Source organism: Patagioenas fasciata, chromosome 3 (genome assembly GCF_037038585.1).
Source record: "Patagioenas fasciata isolate bPatFas1 chromosome 3, bPatFas1.hap1, whole genome shotgun sequence".
In the NCBI taxonomy this organism is placed as follows: domain Eukaryota; kingdom Metazoa; phylum Chordata; class Aves; order Columbiformes; family Columbidae; genus Patagioenas; species Patagioenas fasciata.
This window is the reverse complement of record NC_092522.1, coordinates 125,380,311-125,399,638: the sequence shown is the minus strand read 5'-3', so window position 1 is coordinate 125,399,638 and position 19,328 is coordinate 125,380,311. Positions and strand designations below refer to the sequence as shown.

At 66.8% G+C, this 19,328-nt stretch overlaps 1 protein-coding gene across 10 annotated transcripts in view; it reads left to right on the top strand.

Moving 5' to 3' along the window:
* DNMT3A (DNA methyltransferase 3 alpha) overlaps positions 1 to 19,311 on the top strand; it is a 46,943-nt gene extending 27,632 nt beyond the window's left edge. For 5 of the 10 annotated variants that reach the window (XM_065833696.2, XM_065833694.2, XM_071807225.1 and 2 more), the window contains 18 exons: positions 635 to 681; positions 1,296 to 1,442; positions 7,639 to 7,851; positions 7,964 to 8,122; positions 8,199 to 8,306; positions 8,742 to 8,898; positions 9,032 to 9,181; positions 9,437 to 9,481; positions 10,011 to 10,090; positions 10,267 to 10,379; positions 11,537 to 11,720; positions 12,279 to 12,363; positions 12,635 to 12,780; positions 13,059 to 13,385; positions 13,490 to 13,575; positions 14,432 to 14,501; positions 14,685 to 14,803; positions 14,902 to 19,311. In XM_065833696.2, the coding sequence (XP_065689768.2) occupies positions 635 to 681; positions 1,296 to 1,442; positions 7,639 to 7,851; positions 7,964 to 8,122; positions 8,199 to 8,306; positions 8,742 to 8,898; positions 9,032 to 9,181; positions 9,437 to 9,481; positions 10,011 to 10,090; positions 10,267 to 10,379; positions 11,537 to 11,720; positions 12,279 to 12,363; positions 12,635 to 12,780; positions 13,059 to 13,385; positions 13,490 to 13,575; positions 14,432 to 14,501; positions 14,685 to 14,803; positions 14,902 to 15,043 (2,378 nt within the window). In that variant the 3' untranslated portion in view covers positions 15,044 to 19,311. Of the gene's footprint in view, positions 1 to 634; positions 682 to 1,295; positions 1,443 to 6,046; positions 6,371 to 7,638; positions 7,852 to 7,963; positions 8,123 to 8,198; positions 8,307 to 8,741; positions 8,899 to 9,031; positions 9,182 to 9,436; positions 9,482 to 10,010; positions 10,091 to 10,266; positions 10,380 to 11,536; positions 11,721 to 12,278; positions 12,364 to 12,634; positions 12,781 to 13,058; positions 13,386 to 13,489; positions 13,576 to 14,431; positions 14,502 to 14,684; positions 14,804 to 14,901 lie in introns of those variants that run through there. The other 5 variants (XM_065833699.2, XM_065833697.2, XR_011738573.1 and 2 more) reach the window with 4 other exon arrangements.
* The last annotated feature ends 17 nt before the right edge of the window (positions 19,312 to 19,328 follow it).

Below are 19,328 nucleotides of genomic sequence, written 5' to 3'. Positions count from 1 at the left end.
CGCTCTGTGCTGGGGTGGCCGGGTGTCGTGGTCCATTTGGTGAGGAACTCGTGATGGTTCATTTGCCTTGATCTCGAAGCGCAAAATTAAGGCAACCAAAACGCCGAGGGGTTATAATTCAATAGTGTTCTTCGGGCTGACTCTGAGACCGGGGCGAAGCGCGGGCGCCGGTGGCAGCTGGGATGGACCACGGCAAGGCGCGGGACGGGGGGGTCCCCACGTGCGCGCACCGGTGCACCCCCAGCTCCGCAGCTCAGGGTGTGTGCAGGTTTGCAGCCCCAGGAACCGTCGGGGTTATTTTTAGCCGCTTTCCCGGCAGCGGTTCGGCGCGTACCTGCAGCACAGAGATGTGCCGCTAGCACAGGAAGCCGATGGGCTCTGTGTGCTTCCCCCGCCGCCCTGGCCCCAGCGGGGCCGCTCCCGGCACCCCAGAGCCCCCAGACCCCCAGGCCGGGGTGCAGGGAGGGGGTTCAGGAGCAGCCGGCGTCGCTGGGAGCGCAGCCCAGGCCTGGCACGGTGGCCATGGGGACCCTTCCCCGGGCCGGGCTGGGGGTCACAGGTGGGACCCCTTTCCCCCCCAGCCCCACAGCCCCGAGCGGCCCCCACTGACGGCTCCTCTCTGTTCTGTGTGCAGGCAAGGACGAGAAGGAGGAAAACAACTTCGACAGCCTGAAAATGGAGGCAAGTATGGGCTGGGCTGGGGGCTGCACCGCGGCCCCCACTGGAGCTGGACACGGCCCCACAGCCCACTGGGGATATGGGCACCCCTGTCCCTCAGCACCAGCAGCCACGGGGTTCCTGGTGGGATGGGGGTTGGGGGGTCCTGCACCGGCACAGCGGGGCCCCAGCACAGTGAGGCACCGGCACAGTGGGGAGCTGGCACAATGGGGCACCGGCAGCACCTGCCCTGCACGGGGGCCCAGGCAGCACCGAGCCATGGCCAGGCGGTGCCATCCTGCCGTGGGACGGTGCTTCCCCAGGCAGAGCCCCCACCTCCCCAGGTAAATCATGCCGGTGGTGCCATCCCGGTGCAGCCAGGCACCGCGTGATGCCCAGCCCTCGTATATCCCAGTCCTGGTGCAACTGTGAGCCAGGGGGGCCGTGCCCCCGTCTCCCCCGTCCGGGCCGGTCCCAGCAGGTGCCACCCACAGTCCCCGGCACAGCTCATCTCTGTGTCCCCCCGCTGCCCCCAGGGCCCGGCCTGTCCCAGGCCATGGCTCCCCCTGTGCTGCCGTCCCCGGCGTCTGCGGCAGCGCCAGCACCGCAGCCTTCAGCGTGCTCTCTCCCCGGCGCAGGGCTCCCGCGGGCGGCTGCGCGGCGGGCTGGGCTGGGAGTCGAGCCTGCGGCAGCGGCCCATGCAGCGGCACACCTTCCAGGCCGGGGACCCCTACTACATCAGCAAGAGGAAGCGGGACGAGTGGCTGGCGCGCTGGAAGAGGGAGGTGAGAGCCGGAGCGCGGGGGGCACCGCGGCACGGCGGTGGTGCGGGATGGGGCGGGCGGCACCGCGCTGCGTGGCTCAGGCCCTGCGGTGTCTCGCTGTCTCCAAGGCTCACAGGGCTAATTGCAGTGTCGCTAATGATGGCGGGCAGGGCTCCGGCAAAACGCGGCATGCGCAGAGCGCTCTGCCGGCTGCCGGCAGTGCCGCGGTGACTGGCTGCACGGTCAGCACAGGGCGGGTAAGGTGGGCGGCCTTGCTGCAGGGCACCGTGGCTTGTGCCGTGCCGTGGGGCTGGCTGCGGAGCCGGCGCTGCCCGTGGGATGGTGGCGGCGATGGTGCCACCGCGCTGCCCGCACCGCGGTTCACAGCACAGCCAGGACTGGTGGCTTCGCTCCCCCAGCCTGTGCCCCCCCGGGGCCACCAGAAGCCGTGGACCAGGGCCCCGGTGTGTGCAGCCGCCGGTGTGGGCAGCGCAGGGCCCTTCCTGCTCCCGCGGGACGTGCCGGGATGTGCCGTTCCTGCTGGTTTCCCGGGGAACCAGCGTGCGCTGTGACGCAGCCGCGTCGGCCCAGCGGAGGGCTGCGGCAGGAGCTGGGGGGCCTGGTGCAGACCGTGGTGCCGGTGGCCGCTCGGGGGGGGCCGTGGGGCAGGGGCTCCGGGGGGGTCCCATCCCCACCACTCCACGACCCCGTTCTCTGCGCCGGCCCCCCCGCCAGCGCGTCTCCATGGCAACGGGTCTCCTCATGCCACTGCCGCCCCGGTGCTATTTATAGCCCTGCGCCGCCGAGTTCCGGCACGATGGCACCGCATGGGGACAGGGCGAGGCTGGCACGGCCGGGGTGTCCGGCAGGGCACAGCTAGGGTGACCATGGTGTCCCCGTGGGGCACAGGGCATGGCCACGGTGTCCCCATGGGGCACAGGGCACGGCTGAGACGGCCACAGTGTCCCCACAGGGCACAGGGTATGGCTACAGTGTCCCCGTGGGGCACAGGACACAGCTGGGACGGCCACGGTGTCCCCATGGGGCACAGGGCACGGCTGGGACGGCCACAGTGTCCCCACAGGGCACAGGGTATGGCTACAGTGTCCCCATGGGGCACAGGGCATGGCTGGGGTGGCCTGAGTGTCCCTGCAGAGCACAGCGAAGTCGGGGCACAGCCGGGCTGTCCCCATGGGACACCGGGAGTGGCTGGGACAGCCACAGTGTCCCCGTGTGGCACAGGGCATGGCTGGGAGAGCCGTGATGTCCCCATGGGGCGCAGGACTGGCATGGCTGGGGTGACTGTGCCGGGGGATCCCGTGGCTCAGCTCCTCCTGCGGTGGCCAACACAGGCACAGGGGGGTGGCAGCTGGTGACACGAGGGTCACTGCCAGACCCCTGGGGTCTGCGTGTGGCTGCTGCCCATGGGCAGAGGCTCTGGCAGGGCAGAGCCAGGGGGTGTCCTGGGGTACCCCAGCCAGGGTGGGCACCCCCAGGCTGCGGATTGCCAAACGTGGTGTCGCGGTTGGGGTTTGGTGCCGCTGCCCAGTGCGGGGGGCACCAGCAACGCAGACGTTTGCAGGTCCCGGTGCAGCCGCGCTCTGGCTGCCGGCAGCGCCACGGATGGGACCCTGTCCCATGGGCTCCGGCCATGGGCTGGTGGTGCTGCCCCAGCAGCGCCGCCCGCACCGTGCGCCAGGCAGCGCAGGAGCTGCCGGCCGTGCCGCACCGCGCCGAGCGCGCGGAGCAAACCGCAGCTGGCAGAGCCGGGGAGGTTGCTGGTTGCAGCCGCCGAGTAACAATTTTCCAATACACGGTTCGCTCGCCAAAACAAATGCAGATTCAGGTCAGCCAGAATCGCCCGCCAGCCAAAAATAATTGGGAAAAAATGCTAAAAAAATGAAGATATTTCTTCTGAGGAGCCTCGCTCTCAAACAATGCTGGACCGGCGCGCAGCGTTCCTGTATTTTTCTAATAAGAGCAAGTGTTTTCTTTTCATTACGGCGAGAAAGCCGGAGTAATTTTCTGGCTGGCTCAGCCTTTTTCCCGCGATCCCGGCTGACAGCCGCGTGCCCAGCGCCACTTGTCACTTGGTGGTGGTGTCAGCGACATGGTCCCTGGGGATGGGATGTGGCTCCGTGTCCCTGCCCTCCCGCAGTGCCGGGTGCGGTACTGGCTGTGCCATGGAGGGGTTGGCTCCTTTCGGGTGCCAGGGTCCCCAGAGGCTCAGGGACTGAACCCCTCCCTGGGAAGGGCCCCCCCATGGCACAGCTCACAGGGACAAATGGGCCCCAACCCCCCTGGCCTTCCCTCCTCCTCCTCACCCGCCGCAGCCCCAAGGGCACTTGCTGCTGCCCGCTGGGTGGGATGGATTGGATCTGGGGAACAATTTCTTCCCCAAAGGGCTGTGGGGCATTGGAACAGGCTGCCCAGGGCAGTGCTGGAGTCACCATCCCTGGAGGGCTGGACAGACGGACATGAGGTTCTCAGGACAGGGGGCAGTGCCGGGGATGGGGAACGGTTGGACTCGATCTTGAGGGGCTTTTCCAACCAAAATGATTCTGTGCTAGGGATGGGGTGGGGATGGGCCCGGGGATGGGGTCAGGTGGGATGGACATGGAGATTCAGATGGAGATGGAAATGGGGATTGAAATGCGGATGGAGATGAGGTGGGGCAGGGACAGGGGATGGAGATGGTGAAGATGGGGCTGGGGGTGGAGGGGGGGCACGGACAGAAAATGGGATGGGGATGGAGACAGAGCAGCGAGAGGGCAGGGCTGGGACAGGAGCAGGGACGGGGCTGGCAGAGCTGCCTGTGGCCTGGGGGCAGGAGCGTTGGCTGATTGTCACCATGTCCCAATCCCTGCCCATCTCCCTTATCGCGCTTTAACGACCGTCAATGGGAGATTTCCTCCCGCTCCCCGGGACAAAGCAGGAGCCACTCCCGCGGGAATCGGCAGCTTTGTCACCCCCGGGGGCCCGGGCCTGTGCTGGGGCTTTGTCCCCCATCTGCCCCGTCCCCCCCTCACCCACAGACCCGTCGGGTCCCTCCTGGCTCTTCCCACAACTCCAGCGGGCGCCCCCGCTCCCACCATGGCCCCGCAGTGCCTGGCGCCCCTCACCAGGGGGTCCTGGGTGCACCCCACGCTGTGACCACCCCCTCCTCTGGCTGGGGGGTGTTTGGGGTCCCAAGGGGCTGCCTTGGGCAAGGTGATTTGGCCAAAGTGCTGCCCCATGTGGGGGTTACAGAGCAGGAGGGCTCTGCTGCCACCCCCCAGCCCTCCCAGCTCCCACGCCCGGGGTGACACCATCCGTCCCTCTGTCTGTCCCTATGTCCTTCCACTCTGCAACACAAAGGGGTCCCGTTGCCACTGCTCTGCAGGACGGTGCCTGCCTGGGGTCCCAGGGACCCCATGCCCCGTGGCTGGTAGCTCTGTCCTGAGCTGCTGGGCACCCCACATGTCCCCTCACAGCTGTGGCTCCTGCGTGGGCCCCTCGCTCTGCTGGGTGTCCGTGACAGACTCACTCCCCACAGCCATGGCAGGAGGGTGACGCTGGCACCCGTCACAGCCATGCCGCAGCTCGGCCCGGCACCCTGGGCACTGCCGAAGGGCTCATACCAGCACCCGCAGCCCTGCCCGGGGGTCCCACAGGACCCTGCTCCTGCCACCAATGCTGGCGAGGGAGAGGGGCTGTGGCCACCTCGTCCTCACCGCCATCCTCATGGCACCGGCACAGCCACAGCCAGCACTGCCTGGTTCGGCCTGGCTGCCGGGACAGGCATGGCACAGGCAGTCCTGCCGCTGGGGACGTCCCTTGGGGCATCTGGCTGCCGGGGGGACACGTACTCTGCCTGCGGGGGTGTCTGGGTGTTCAGGGCTGTGCCGGGGGACTCGGGGCAGTGGGATTTGGGGTGCATTGGGATTTGGGGTGCATCGGTCTTGCGTGTTGGGACATCGGGTTCTTTGGGGACATCCCGCTTGCTGCTGGGAGACAGCCCCTGGGCTGGGGGTGCAGCCTGGAGACAGCCATGAACTGGGATGGTTGGGTCCAGACCAGTCCAGTACTGGTACTGGTGTGTGCAGATGAGCTGACCTGGGTGCTGTGGTCCCAAACCAGTGCCGTGTGGTCTGGGCTGAACTGGGTGATGTCCTAAACCAGTGCCATGTGGTCTGGGCTGAACTGGGTGCTGTGGTCCCAAACCAGTGCCGTGTGGTCTGGGCTGACCTGGGTGGTGTGGTCTGGGCTGACCTGGGTGGTGTGGTCCCAAACCAGTGCCATGTGTCTGTGCCAATGGGCTGAACTGGGTGATGTGTACCCAAACCAGTGTCCTGTGCTGGTGTGTGCTGACGGACTGAACTGGGTGACGTGTTCCCAGACCAGTACCATGTGGTCTGGGCTGAACTGGGTGACGTGCTCCTAAACCAGTGCCATGTGGTCTGGGCTGAACTGGGTGACATGCTCCCAGCCCAGTGCCATGCTGGGGTGTAACAGTGGGCTGAACTGGGTGATGTGGTCTCAAGACCAGTGCCATACTGCTCTGTGCCAATGGGCTGCACTGGGTGATGTGGACCCAAACCAGCGCCGTGCTGGTGTGTGCCCATGGGCTGCACTGGGTGATGTGGACCCAAACCAGCCCCATGCTGGTGTGTGCCCATGGGCTGCCCTGGTGCCACGGGGCCGGTGCCAGCCAGCCAGTCCCCACCTGGTTGCCACTGGGGCGCTCTGGGCCGGCGCAGCCCGGCGCGGGGTGGGGGAGCCCCCGGGCGGATTCCTGCCGTGCCGGGCGAGGCCCCCGGGGCGCCCCCGCCCCCCGCCCTGTCCCCCCGCTCCGCAGCACAAAGGGGCCGGGGGGGGCCGCGGCCCCGGGACAAAAGGCGGCGCTGAGCGGCCCCGCGGCGGGGAGGCGGCCCCAGCCCGGCCCGGACGCGATCGCTGCCGCTGGGCCGGTGAGTACGCGGGTGAGCGGGACCCCCCCGGGCCGCTGCTGCCGCCCGGCCCCGGGGCACAGCCTGGGGAGCGGGGACGGGAGGCACCGGGCCGGAGCCGAGCTGAGCCGAGCTGGGCTGCACGGGACCGGACCGCGGGGAGACACCGCAGCCGAGCCGAGCAGGACCGGGTCACGGTGAGAGAGCCGGGTCGAGCCGAGCGAAGCCGAGTCGGCCCGAGCGGAATTGCCGATCGGAGCCGAGTTGCCGAGCCGACCCGGGTTGCCGACCCGAGCCGAGTTGCCGATCGGAGCCGACTCGACCCGAGCGGAGCTGCCGAGCGGAGCCGACTCGACCCGAGCGGAGCCGAGCCGGGCCGAGCGGAGCCGAGCCGACCCGAGCGGAGCCGAGCCGGGCCGAGGCGCGGGCGGGGGGGCCGGGCCGGGCTTGTCCCCTCGGCGCCGCGCGGCCCCTCCCGCCGCAGCCAACCAGCCGGGCCGGGAGGCACCATGTGACCCGGGATCCCAGACAAAGAACCGCCGGCCCTGCCCGCGGCCCGGCCCGGCCCGGCTCGGCTCGGCTCGGCTCGGCTCGGCTCGGCTCGGCTCAGCTCAGCTCAGGCGGGCTTGGCTCAGTCCAGCCCGACTCGTCTCAGTGCGGCCCGACTCGGCTCAGTCCGGCTTGACTCGGCTTAGTCCGGCTCCGCTCGGCTTGACTCAGCTCGGCTCAGTCCGGCTCCACTCGGCCTGGCTTGGCTCGGCTTAGGCTTGGCTCGGCTTAGTTCGGCTCGGCTTGGCCCGGCCCGCCGCGGCGCCCAGCCCGCATGGGTAGGTGGCCACCGCGGGGAGGGCGGCTCGGCTCGGCTCGGCTCGGATCGACTCGGCTCAGACCGGCTCGGCTCGGCTCGGCTCAGACCGGCTCGGCTCGGCTCGGCCCGGTCCGGCAGAGCCCGGCACTTCCCTGCCCCGGGGCAAGGCCGGTCCCTGCTCAGGCTCGGCTCAGCCTCTGGGCCCGGCCCGGCCAGTGCAGCTCAGCGCAGCGTCCCGGGGACAGCGGGTGCCCGGCCTGGGGTGTCCCAGGGGCACCGGGTGGCTCGGAGAGGGTGACACGGGCCGGGGGGCGCGGGGGTCCTGCCGCTGTGCCCCGGGACGGGCACAGGCTCTTGGGGTGCCCTCTGGGGACGGAGCTGCACCCCGGGCTGGTCCCCGGGGCAGGTGCTGGGGGGCTCTGCCTGTCCCACACCTCGACACCCCCACCCTGCCCTGACCGCTCCCCCTCTCCCTCCCCAGGCGGAGAAGAAGGCAAAGGTGATCGCCGTGATGAACGTGGTGGAGGAGACGCCGCGGGCAGAGCCCCAGAAGGAGGAGGAGGCCAGTCCCCCCGCCTCGCAGCAGCCCACCGACCCCGCCTCGCCCAACGTGGCCACCACGCCTGAGCCAGTGGTGGCCGACGCCGTGGACAAGAGCACCTCCAAGTCGGCCGACGACGAGCCCGAGTACGAGGTGAGGGCAGGGCCGGCCAGGGAAGGGGATTCTGCGAGGCTGCTGCCCCCTGGGGACACAGGCACCTCGTCCCCGCGGGGCTCTGACGTCCCCTGTCCCTGTCCCGGCGCAGGATGGCCGAGGCTTCGGCATCGGCGAGCTGGTGTGGGGCAAGCTGCGCGGCTTCTCCTGGTGGCCCGGGCGCATCGTCTCCTGGTGGATGACGGGACGGAGCCGCGCGGCCGAGGGCACCCGCTGGGTGATGTGGTTCGGGGACGGCAAGTTCTCCGTGGTAAGTGACACCCACGGGGCTTGGGGAAGTCCGTCCGTCCCCAGGCATCCCCTGAGCTCACGTCCCCGTCCCCCAGGTCTGTGTGGAGAAGCTCCTGCCGCTCAGCTCCTTCGCCAGCGCCTTCCACCAGGCCACCTACAACAAGCAGCCCATGTATCGCAAAGCCATCTACGAGGTGCTGCAGGTGAGCGCCAGTGGCGGCGGGGTGGCACCGGGTCACACTAGCTGCAGGGTGACATCGGTTGTGTGGGGTGGCACTGTCCCCATGACTGCAGGAGGTTTTGGGGACACTGGTGCCCTGGGCAGGTGTGTGAGAGCAGGCCAGGCCCTGCCTCCTGTGCCCAGTGGTCTCCCAGGGGGCATGGGCTGTCTCTGAAAAAGCCGGGGAGATGCAGGGGACTCCCTAAGGAGATTCTGGAGGTCCCTTGTCCCAACCCCGGGGTGTCTGGAAGGACGCTGGGGTCTCTGGAGAGTTGCTGAAGTCCCTGCTGGGCGATGCTGAGCCGGTCCTGGCTCTGGGCAGTGCTGGAAGGTGTTGGGAGTTCCTCATGGGGGGATCTGGGGCTGGGGACCCCTGGGCAGGGGGTGGGTGACGCTGTGCTGTGACCCCCCTGCGCAGGTGGCGAGCAGCCGAGCGGGGAAGATCTTCCCGGCGTGTCCCGAGAACGATGAGACCGACACCTCCAAGGTGGTGGAGATCCAGAACAAGCAGATGATCGAGTGGGCGCTGGGAGGCTTCCAGCCCTCCGGCCCCAAGGGCCTGGAGCCCCCTGAAGGTGAGGGGGGATGGGAACCCGCTCGGTGGCCTCAGCAAGTGTCCCCTGGGACCACTGGCTCTGGTATCACCAGGCTGGCAGGTCCTGGGGGGCTGAGGGGACCCTGCTGATGGTCCCCCGCTCTCCCTTGCAGAGGAGCGCAACCCCTACAAAGAAGTTTACACGGAGATGTGGGTCGAGCCGGAAGCAGCTGCCTACGCACCGCCCCCACCTGCCAAAAAACCCAGGAAAAGCACAACAGAGAAGCCCAAGGTCAAGGAGATCATCGACGAGCGCACCCGAGGTACCGCCCGGGGGGTCGGGGCTGCCCCCACACCCACCCCCTCCACGGGGTTTGCTTGGCCAAGCTTGGTCCTGGTGCTGGGGGGTCACGCTCACCATGGGGGGCCACGGGGTGAAAGCTGCTCTGGGCCAGGTGCCCTTTTCCATTGGGGACCTTCCCTGCGGGGTCCCCTCCCTTCACTCCCCTGCGGGGGCTGCACAGACAGGACCTGGCTGGGTGGGACCCCCCAACCCTGACACCTTTGTCCTTCCCCAGAGCGACTCGTGTACGAGGTCCGGCAGAAATGCAGGAACATTGAAGGTGAGCACGGGGCTGGGACACATCCTGCCCCCCGGGGTGGGGCTGGGACACATCCCCCCCCAGGACAGACCTGGGTGGGGGGGTCTCTCCTGGCCTGGACCAATTGTGGCTGCAGAGCCAGGAGGCAGAGAGGGGGCTCAGAGGGGTCCCAAGGGGCCAGAGGACAGGCTTGTCCTATCCTGCAGCAGCCATGATGTGGGGGGCTGCACCCCATGGTGACAGACCCCTGGGACACTGGTGTCACCGTCACAGGCTGGGGCTGAGCCTGGGCATGGAGTGGGGCAGGGCTGGGGAGGTGATGGGAGCCCCGCTGTCCCCAGGGTCGGTCCCTGTCACAGCACAGTGGCTGTCCTGGCAGGCTGGCGCTCTGGGGGTGCAGCCGGTGTCACCCAGCCCTGTGCTGGGCGTTTGCCAGGGCGGCAGGATGTAGCTCAGGCTGCCCCGGGGCGCCGGGCTCACCCATCCCAGTGTGGGGTGCTGGGGGTGGCAGAGCCCCAGGGGTAACAGAACGTGTCCCCTCCTGCTCCAGACATCTGCATCTCCTGCGGGAGCCTCAACGTCACCCTGGAGCACCCTCTATTCATCGGAGGAATGTGCCAAAACTGCAAGGTACGGCGCGGCACAGCCCCTGCGCCAGGCGGGCACGGCCGGGTCCCCCCGAAACGCCTCGTCCCCGGGGTGTCCCTCTGCCAGGAGCCACCCTGACAGCCCCGTAGTGGCATCCTGGTGGCCTGGGTGGCAGGCCCGGCCGGCTGTGCCGTACTCACGCCTTGGCTCTGCCGCAGAACTGCTTCTTGGAGTGCGCGTACCAGTACGACGACGACGGCTACCAGTCCTACTGCACCATCTGCTGCGGCGGCCGCGAGGTGCTCATGTGCGGCAACAACAACTGCTGCAGGTCGGGCCTGGGGCTGGGGAGGGTTCGGTGATGCCCCGGTGCTGGCGTGGGGCTGGGGAGGGTTCGGTGATGCCCCGGTGCTGGTGTGGGGCTGGGGAGGGTTTGGTGATGCCCCTGTGCTGGTGTGGGGCTGGGGAGGGTTTGGTGATGCCCCTGTGCTGGTGTGGGGCTGGGGAGGGTTTGGTGATGCCCCGGTGCTGGCGTGGGGCTGGGGAGGGTTCAGTGATGCCCCGGTGCTGGTGCAGGGCTGGGGAGGTTTTGGTGATGCCCTGGTCCTTGTGTGGGGCTGGGGAGGGTTCAGTGATGCCCCGGTGCTGGCGTGGGGCTGGGGAGGGTTCGGTGATGCCCCAGTGCTGGTGCAGGGCTGGGGAGGTTTTGGTGATGCCCCAGCCCTGGTGTGGGGCTGGGGGGTTTTGGTGGTAGCACAGTTCCGGTGTGGGGGTTTTGGTGATGCCCCGCTCCTGACATGGGGTTTCAGTGACACCAGTGCTGGTGTGGGCCTGGGACATTGTGGTCATGCCACAGTGTCAGTATGGGGCGGGGAAGTGCTTGTGGTGCCACAGTCCCCATGTGGCATTTTGGTGACGCCCCATTCCCAGTGTGGGGCTGGGGGGATTTTTGGCAATGTCCTGGCATGAGGCTGGGTGGTTTTGGGGATGCCACAGCCCAGGGGCTGGGAAGGTTTTGGTGATTCTCCAGTCCCACGTGGGGCTGGGGAGGTTTCGGTGATGCCCCAGTCCTGGCGTGGGAATTCTGGAATGCCAGTGCTGGTGTTTGGGACTGGGATGTGTCGGTGATGCCCCAGTCTCGGCATGGAACTGGGGCGGTTTTGGTGGTGCCCCAGTCTTGTCAAGGGCTGGGAGGTTTTGGTGATACCACAGTTCTGGTGTGGGGGTTTCAGTGATGCCCCGGTCCTGGCATGGGGCTGGGGAAGTTCTGGTGATGCCGTGGGGCTGGGGAGGTTTTGGTGATGCTGCAGGTCCCAGCTGTGGGTCGTTGTGTGGGTCTGGCAGGGGTTTGGGCAGGTGGCAGGTCCTGGTGTGGGTCTGCGGGTCCCGGGGGCACGGTGAGCCGGCTGAGACAGCAGGGCCGTGCCGGGGACGCCCTTCCCCACCGCCGCCTGCGCCGCGGCTGAGCCCGGCTCCCGGTGCCGCCAGGTGCTTCTGCGTGGAGTGCGTGGACCTGCTGGTGGGGCCGGGGGCAGCGCAGGCGGCCATCAAGGAGGATCCCTGGAACTGCTACATGTGCGGCCACAAGGGCGTCTACGGGCTCCTGCGCCGGCGGGAGGACTGGCCCTCGCGCCTCCAGATGTTCTTCGCCAACAACCACGACCAGGAGTTCGTGAGTGTCCCTGCGGCGGGACCCCCGTGTGCCCCCTCCCCATAGCCCCGTGTGCCCCCTCCCCACAGCCCCATGGCCCATGTCACGGAGTCCCAGAGTGTCAGGGCTTGAAGGGCCCTGGAAAGCTCACCCAGTGCAATCCCCCCATGGAGCAGGAACACCCAGCTGAGGTTCCACAGGAAGGGGTCCAGGCGGGTTTGATGTCTGCAGAGAAGGAGACTCCACAGCCTCCCTGGGCAGCCTGGGCCAGGCTCTGACACCCTCACCCCAAACAAGTTTCTTCTCATATTCAAGTGGAACCTCCTGTGTTCCAGTTTGCACCCATTGCCCCTTGTCCTGTCACTGGTTGTCACCCAGAAGAGCCTGGCTCCATCCTCCTGACACTGCCCCTTTCCATATTGATCCCATGAATGAGTCCCCCCTCAGTCTCCTCTTCTCCAAACTCAAGACCCAGCTCCTTCAGCCTTTCCCTCCCCATAGCCCAATGTCCCCCACCCTGCTGCCCCACATCCCCCCTGCCCCATGTCCCCTCCTGCCTGACTCCCACTGTGGCTGCAGGACCCACCGAAGGTGTACCCGCCGGTGCCGGCCGAGAAGAGGAAGCCGATCCGGGTGCTCTCACTCTTCGACGGCATCGCCACAGGTGGGTGGGGGTCCCCAGCCCTGCAGCCCCCGCAGGGACCCTCCTTTGGGCGTGTTTGGGAGCAGCGTGGGGTGAGCAGCCCGCCCGCACCGACAGCCGCGCAGCCTCGGGGCAGAGGGTCCCACGCCCATCGGGGTGTCAGGGCAGGTTGAGCAGCCCCCATGTCTCCGTGGGCCGGGGGGGCTACGCTAGTGGGGGCCAGGGAGGGGGATGGCCTGGGGCTGGGGATGATGTGGGGGGGCCCGTCGTCACCCAGCGCCGCTCCCCGCAGGCCTGCTGGTGCTGAAGGACCTGGGCATCCAGGTGGACCGGTACATCGCCTCCGAGGTGTGCGAGGACTCCATCACCGTCGGCATGGTGAGGCACCAGGGCAAGATCATGTACGTCGGGGACGTCCGAAATGTCACCCAGAAACACGTACGTGCTGCCGGACGGGCCCCCCATACGTCTCCCCCCTCCCCACAGCGTCCCGGTGCTCAGTCCTGCATCCCCAGGATGGGTCTGGTCCCTTGTCCTTGTCCTGCATCTCCCCATGCGCTGCCTTCGCCAGCACAGCCTGGCCGTCCCACCCGGGGCTCAGCTGCCGTCCACCCCCCTGTACCCACGCGGTGTCCCCAGCAGCAGACACGCTGTCCCCACACAGGCAGCAGCATCAAGCAGCGGTGCCCGGCTCACCGGGTCTGTCCCTCTTGCAGATACAGGAGTGGGGCCCCTTTGACCTGGTGATTGGGGGCAGCCCCTGCAACGACCTCTCCATCGTCAACCCGGCCAGGAAGGGGCTCTATGGTAAGTGTCTCCCCGTGGGGCTGGCGCTGGCCACCGACACCAGCCCCACGCCGCCAACACCGGCCCCTCTCGCTCTCTCCTGCCCAGAGGGCACCGGGCGTCTCTTCTTCGAGTTCTACCGCCTGCTGCACGAAGCCCGGCCCAAGGAGGGCGATGACCGACCCTTCTTCTGGCTCTTTGAGAACGTGGTGGCCATGGGGGTGAGCGACAAGAGGGACATCTCGCGCTTCCTGGAGGTGAGTGCTGGGGGGTCGCTGTCCCCAGCCCCGGGGACCCCGCGGGTCCTGTCCCCATGCAGGGCTGCCCGGCCCCGCTGACCAGCCTCTCTCCCTTCTCGCAGTCCAACCCCGTCATGATCGATGCCAAAGAGGTGTCTGCGGCGCACAGGGCCCGGTACTTCTGGGGGAACCTTCCCGGGATGAACAGGTTGGTGAGAATCCCACAGAGTCACAGTTCCAGGCTCTGCCACCCTCACCCCCAACAAGTTGCTTCTCCTCTTTCAGTGGAACCTCCTGTGTTCCAGTTTGCACCCATTGCCCCTTGTCCTGTCACTGGTTGTCACCCAGAAGAGCCTGGCTCCATCCTCCTGACACTGCCCCTTTCCATATTGATCCCCAGGAATGAGTCCCCCCTCAGTCTCCTCTCCTCCAGCGCCAGAGCCCCAGCTCCCTCAGCCTTTCCTCACACGGGAGATGCTCCACTCCCTCCAGCATCTTGGTGGCTGCGCTGGACTCTCTCCAGCAGTTCCCTGTCCTTCTGGAGCTGAGGGGCCACAACTGGACACAAGATTCCAGGTGTGGTCTCCCCAGGGCAGAGCAGAGGGGCAGGAGAACCTCTCTGACCTACTGACCACCCCCTTCTAACCCACCCCAGGATGGGGTGGTGGGGATGGCGCTGCCAGGGGCTCTCGACAGAGCCGGACTCCAGGGTCCTCCCCATGTCCCCTGCCCTGGTTATTGCTGGCTGAGAGTGGGGCGTCACAAGTGGCTCTGGGTGACAGCACACCTTAAAAACCCAGAGTGGTGACCCCTACAGAGGGGGCTGATCCTGTTCTGGCTCCCTTGTGCCGGGGGGTGTCGTGGAGCTGCCCTCTCTCGTGGGGACGATGGTGGCACGTGGCCACAGGCAGGTTTCAGTGGGGATCAACCACTCCTGCTCCAGCCCCTCAAAACAGCCCTGGCCACCCGTTGTCCCCAAAACCCCAGCTGGAGAGCTGCCCTGTGCCCACATGGGTGGGGACGTGGGACCGCCACCCTGTGCCCACCCTGTCTGTGTCCCGCAGGCCGCTCGCGTCCACAGTCAACGACAAGCTGGAGCTGCAGGAGTGCCTGGAGCACGGCCGGATAGCCAAGGTGAGCCCTGGCGCGCGAGACGGGGGGACAGGGGGTCTCACACCCCATGGGCTGCAGGGGACGGGTCTCGGGAGAGTGCAGGGGGAACATGGTGGCACTGGCACCCCGGGATGGGGGTCCTGCCTGCCCCGGCGCCCCTGGGGCTCCGTTCCCCCCGGCGTGACGAGCCGTTGCCTCTTGCAGTTCAGCAAAGTGCGAACTATCACCACCCGCTCCAACTCCATCAAGCAGGGCAAGGACCAGCACTTCCCCGTCTTCATGAACGAGAAGGAGGACATCCTGTGGTGCACGGAGATGGAGAGGTACCGGGGGGTGGCCGCGCAGGGGGGGCCCGCGGCGCCGCGTCCCCCGCGACCGCCGCCCCTCACCCGCCGCCCGTCCCCTCCCCGTGTCCCCGCAGGGTCTTCGGCTTCCCGGTGCATTACACGGACGTGTCCAACATGAGCCGCCTGGCCCGGCAGAGACTGCTCGGCAGATCCTGGAGCGTGCCGGTGATCCGCCACCTCTTCGCTCCCCTGAAGGAATACTTCGCCTGCGTTTAAGAGAGACGGGACAGGAACTGGTGACACGGAGCGAGTCAGAAACAAAACCATCCACGCCAAGAGAAGTGACAACACGGAATGAGAGAAGAGTCAGCACCCAGAAGAGACACGGGATTTCGCGGCCCAACGGGAACCCGGCACACGTCTCCCCGAGCGAAAGGGTTCGGTGTCCTCTCCTGAATTCCCAATGTTCAGCTTTTAGCCTGTTTAAAAACAAAAACAACAAAAAAAACACCAACGAAAACAGCAACGACAACAACAAAAAGAAAACGAAACAAAAAAAAAAAAGAAAAAAGCAAAACAAGCAACCAAAACCTTTATTTTGGGGGGTAACCTTTTAATTTTCCGCTCTTTTCTGGCTGGGTTTTTCTGTTGGTTTGGTTTCTGCTTCTCGGAGCAGCGGGCGAGACGAGACGCCCATCGCCAGCTCCGCTCTCGGAGGAGGGGAAACGGCAGCGGGAAAGCCCAGCCCGGACGGCCGCGGCCAAGGGGAACCCGAGGGAACCCGCTCGCTCCGGCGCGCCCGGCCCGGCGCACCCAGCAACTGAGCCTCGCTCTGCTCCACCAGCACCGGCACTGGTGACCTGGAGCCAACCCGACTGGCAGGGAAGCCGAGAACACACACACCACAACACACACCTTTTCTACAGTATTTTGGGTGCCTACCACACGGGAAACCTTGAAGAAAGCAAATTCTAGAAGCCGCTGTTACCTCTTGTTTACAGTTTATATATATATGATAGATATGAGATATAGATATATATATATATAAAAGGTACTGTTACTACTGTACAACCTGACTTCATAATGGTGCTTTTAAACAGCGGGGTGAGTCAGACATCAGCTTCCACGTTGCCTTACGTGCCGGGCCTTTCCGAGCGCGCAGGGCCGGGGCGGCGGCCGGGCGGGAAGCGTCTCCATCCCGAGTCATGCAATAACCTTTTTCTGTCCTAAAAGGAAGCGCCTCCCTCGGCGGCGCCGCCCTGCCCGCGCTGCCGCCCGCCCGCGCCGCGCACAGGCGTACTGGTGCTCTTCTGCGTACGCGGCGGTGCTGGTTGTGTCCCCCCCGACCCGGCGGCGGGTGCTCCCGCCGGGACGGCGCGGGGCGCGGGTGCTGTGAATCGGGCTCTTGCCAAAAGCCGTGGCGGTGCCGCGGGACGGAGCGGTGCCGGAGCGCGGCTGGGCGCTGCTGGCGTGGGACGGGGACGGCTGTGGGTCCCCAGGCCCTGGTGCTACATCGGCGGGAGGGCGATGCCCGGTGAGCCCGGGTGGGACCGCGGTGCCGCCCGAGGTGTTGTCTCGTGTGCCGGGGGCTCGTGGCATCGCTCCTGTGCCTGAGCGTGGGTTTGGAGCGATGTGTGTCCTGTCGGTGCCCTGTGCCGGGGGTGGCCCCAAACCCCCTTTCTGGGTGCTGGGTGCCCGTGAGGAGCGCGGTGGAGGCCGGGGTGCCGCGGAGGCAGCGGTGTTGGTGTTGGTGCTGAGGGCCGGCGGCCGCGATGGCGTTGGCGGTGCGGAGGGAGCCGTGGTGCGTGCAGGCAGGTGCTGGCGTTGCTGTGGATGGTGCTACTTGTCCGGCAGCCGTGGTGCCACTGGAGGCCGGTGGGTCTGGCTCAGCACGGCGCATTGCGCGGTGCTGGAGCGGCTCCGGTGGGGCCAGGGACTGGTGCTACGGCGTAGGGGGCCGGGCGCATCCTGCCCCCTCGCCGTCTCTTCTCTAACTGTGAAAGGTGCCGGGGCTGCGGGGCCGCCGACCGCTCGGTGCGGGGTGCTGGCTATTTGGCAGCGAGCCGTGCGGCGGCCCCGGGGTGCTGAGAGGTGCTGGGACTGATGGCGGCGGAGGCGAGCGGGGGGCGGCCCCAGGGCCCCCCACCTCCCCACCGCGCCTGGTGCTACCGGGGGCCCCTCTGTCGGTGTGTGCGGTGCGGGGAGCTGGGCTGTGCGGTGGGGGCACCGCGGGGCCCGGCTCCGCCGCGGTCAGGCAGGCGAGGCAGAACGTGGCGCTGGGCCGTGCCCGTGGGCTCCGGCTTGTCCCGGGGCCGCATCCTGCGCTGCCCCACGGCACCGGGGCGAGTCTGGCACAGGACAGCTGTGGCAGCGCCAGGTGTGGGCCTGGCACGGCTCTGCCGCGCTATCGGCAGGTCCTGCCGGGCCACAGCACCGGGTGTAAGTGTTAAGTGGCCCTGCAGTGACGGTGCAGGTCCTGCAGTGACGGTGCAGATCCTGCAGTGACGGTGCAGTGATGGTGCGGGTCCTGCAGTGACGGTGCAGTGACGGTGCAGGTCCTGCAGTGACGGTGCAGGTCCTGCAGTGATGGGTGCGGGTCCTGTAGTGATGGGTGCGGGTCCTGCAGTGATGGTGCGGGTCCTGCAGTGATGGGTGCAGGTCCTGCAGTGACGGTGCAGGTCTGGCTCAGCCCCGCGGCACCAGCTCTGTGTTCTGCAGGGCCCTGCAGCGCGGTGTGCATGGCTCACAGTGCCAGGTGCAGGCACCGCGTGGCCCGTTAGCAGGACCTGCAGCATTGCATGCAAGTCCTGCATGGCCCTGCAGCCCGGGCTGCAGGTCCCGCATGGCTCTGCAGCTCCAGCCGCAGGTGCTGCCCATCCCTGCGGCACCACATGCGAGTCCGGCACAGCCCGGCAGCGCGGGCTGCATGGTGCTGCGGCACCGAGAGCGAGTCTCGCGTGGCTCTGCGGTGCTGGGTGCTCGTCCTGCATGGTCTGCAGCACCGGGTGCGGATGCTACACGGCCCTGCAGCGCTGGGTGCTAGTGCTGCACAATCCTGCAGCACCGTGCATGGCCCTGCAGTACCAGGCGCGAGTGACGCGCAGCCCTGCAGCACTGGCTGCAAATCCTGAGTGGCCCTGCAGGGGCGTTTGCAGGTCCTGAGCAGCCCTGCAGCAGCGGTTGCAGGTCCTGCATGGACCCGCAGCGGCATTTGCAGGTCGCTAATGGCCCTGCAGCGCTGGGTGCAAATCCTGCGCGGCCCTGCAGCGGCGGTTGCAGGTCCTGCGTGGCCCTGCAAGGCCAGGTGCAAACGCTCCACGGTCCCGCGGCGCCGGGTGCTGGTGCTGCGCGGTCCCGCAGCACCGTTTGCGAGCGCCGCGCACCACGGCAGCGACCCTGGCGCAGCCCTGGCCGCGGGTCCCGCACGGCCCCGCGGCACCGGCTGCAAACCCTGCCCGGCGCGGTCCTGCCGCGGCGTTCGCAGGTCCCGCCCGGCCCCGCCGCACCGTGCCGGCCCGGCACAGCCCCGCAGCGCTTCCCCGCGGCACTTTTGGCGAGCCGGGCGCCGCACGGTGCGGCGTCGGCACGTCCTTGGCGGCTCCTGCACCCGCGGTCGCGACGGCCGGAGCGGTGCCGGAGCCGGTGCCGACGCGACGCCGGTTCCTGTCCCGGCACAACTGGAAGGCGCCGGGCTCGGCTCGGCGGTGCCGGGGCCGCGGCGGCAGCTCCGCGGTGGCCGCCGGCGCTGGTGGGGACCGTGGGGAAAGAGTTCAGTTTTTAACGTACCCGACTCACATCTTTTCGTAAACCAGACGAGTTTTGTTGCACAGCCCTACACGAAACGGTGACGCCGAAACAAACCCAGCCTGAATTCCTTACGATCCGCCGAGGGAGTGGGTGACAAACACGGTGCTAAAACATTTTATTAAAAATATATATTGTTAAATTAAGTCTGCTGTCTGGACAATGACTGTTTGTTTTGTTTCTTGTAGTGGAGTTTCAAAGAGCACTATTATTTTACTCTTATATATTATTATTAAAAAAAAAAAAGGAAAAAAAAAACATAAAAAAAACCACAAAAAAGGCATTTTAACTTTGTACTTGAAAACTAAACGAGAGATTTCATGTGTTTTAGCCTAGACATTGAAGTAGCTGACGCTTAACTATTTGTGGGGAATCATGTACTCATACCGAGGAATAAGCACGTAGAGTTCGGTACCCTCCTCTCCTTGATTTGGCTCAGCCCGCGCCCACCGCCACATTCCCGGCAGCGCCGGCCCCGCCGCCCGGCCCCGCGCCCCCAGCTGCCCCCCAGACCTCCCTCTTGATTTTCTACTTTTCTCTCGGTTCGTTCCTTTTCGTTTTTCTGTTGGTTTGTTTTTTTAGGGTCGCTTCTCTATTTATTGCCGCTGAATACTGTGCATTTCACCGTATGGTTCTGGCCCGCGGGCTTGCCCGGCACTCTGTCGTATCTGTGTAAGTATTGCTCGTGACATAGCTGTTCTGAACTAATTAAAGGTCAATGCGTGCAGCAGATGTAGAAAGTCTGTCCGTTCCGCTT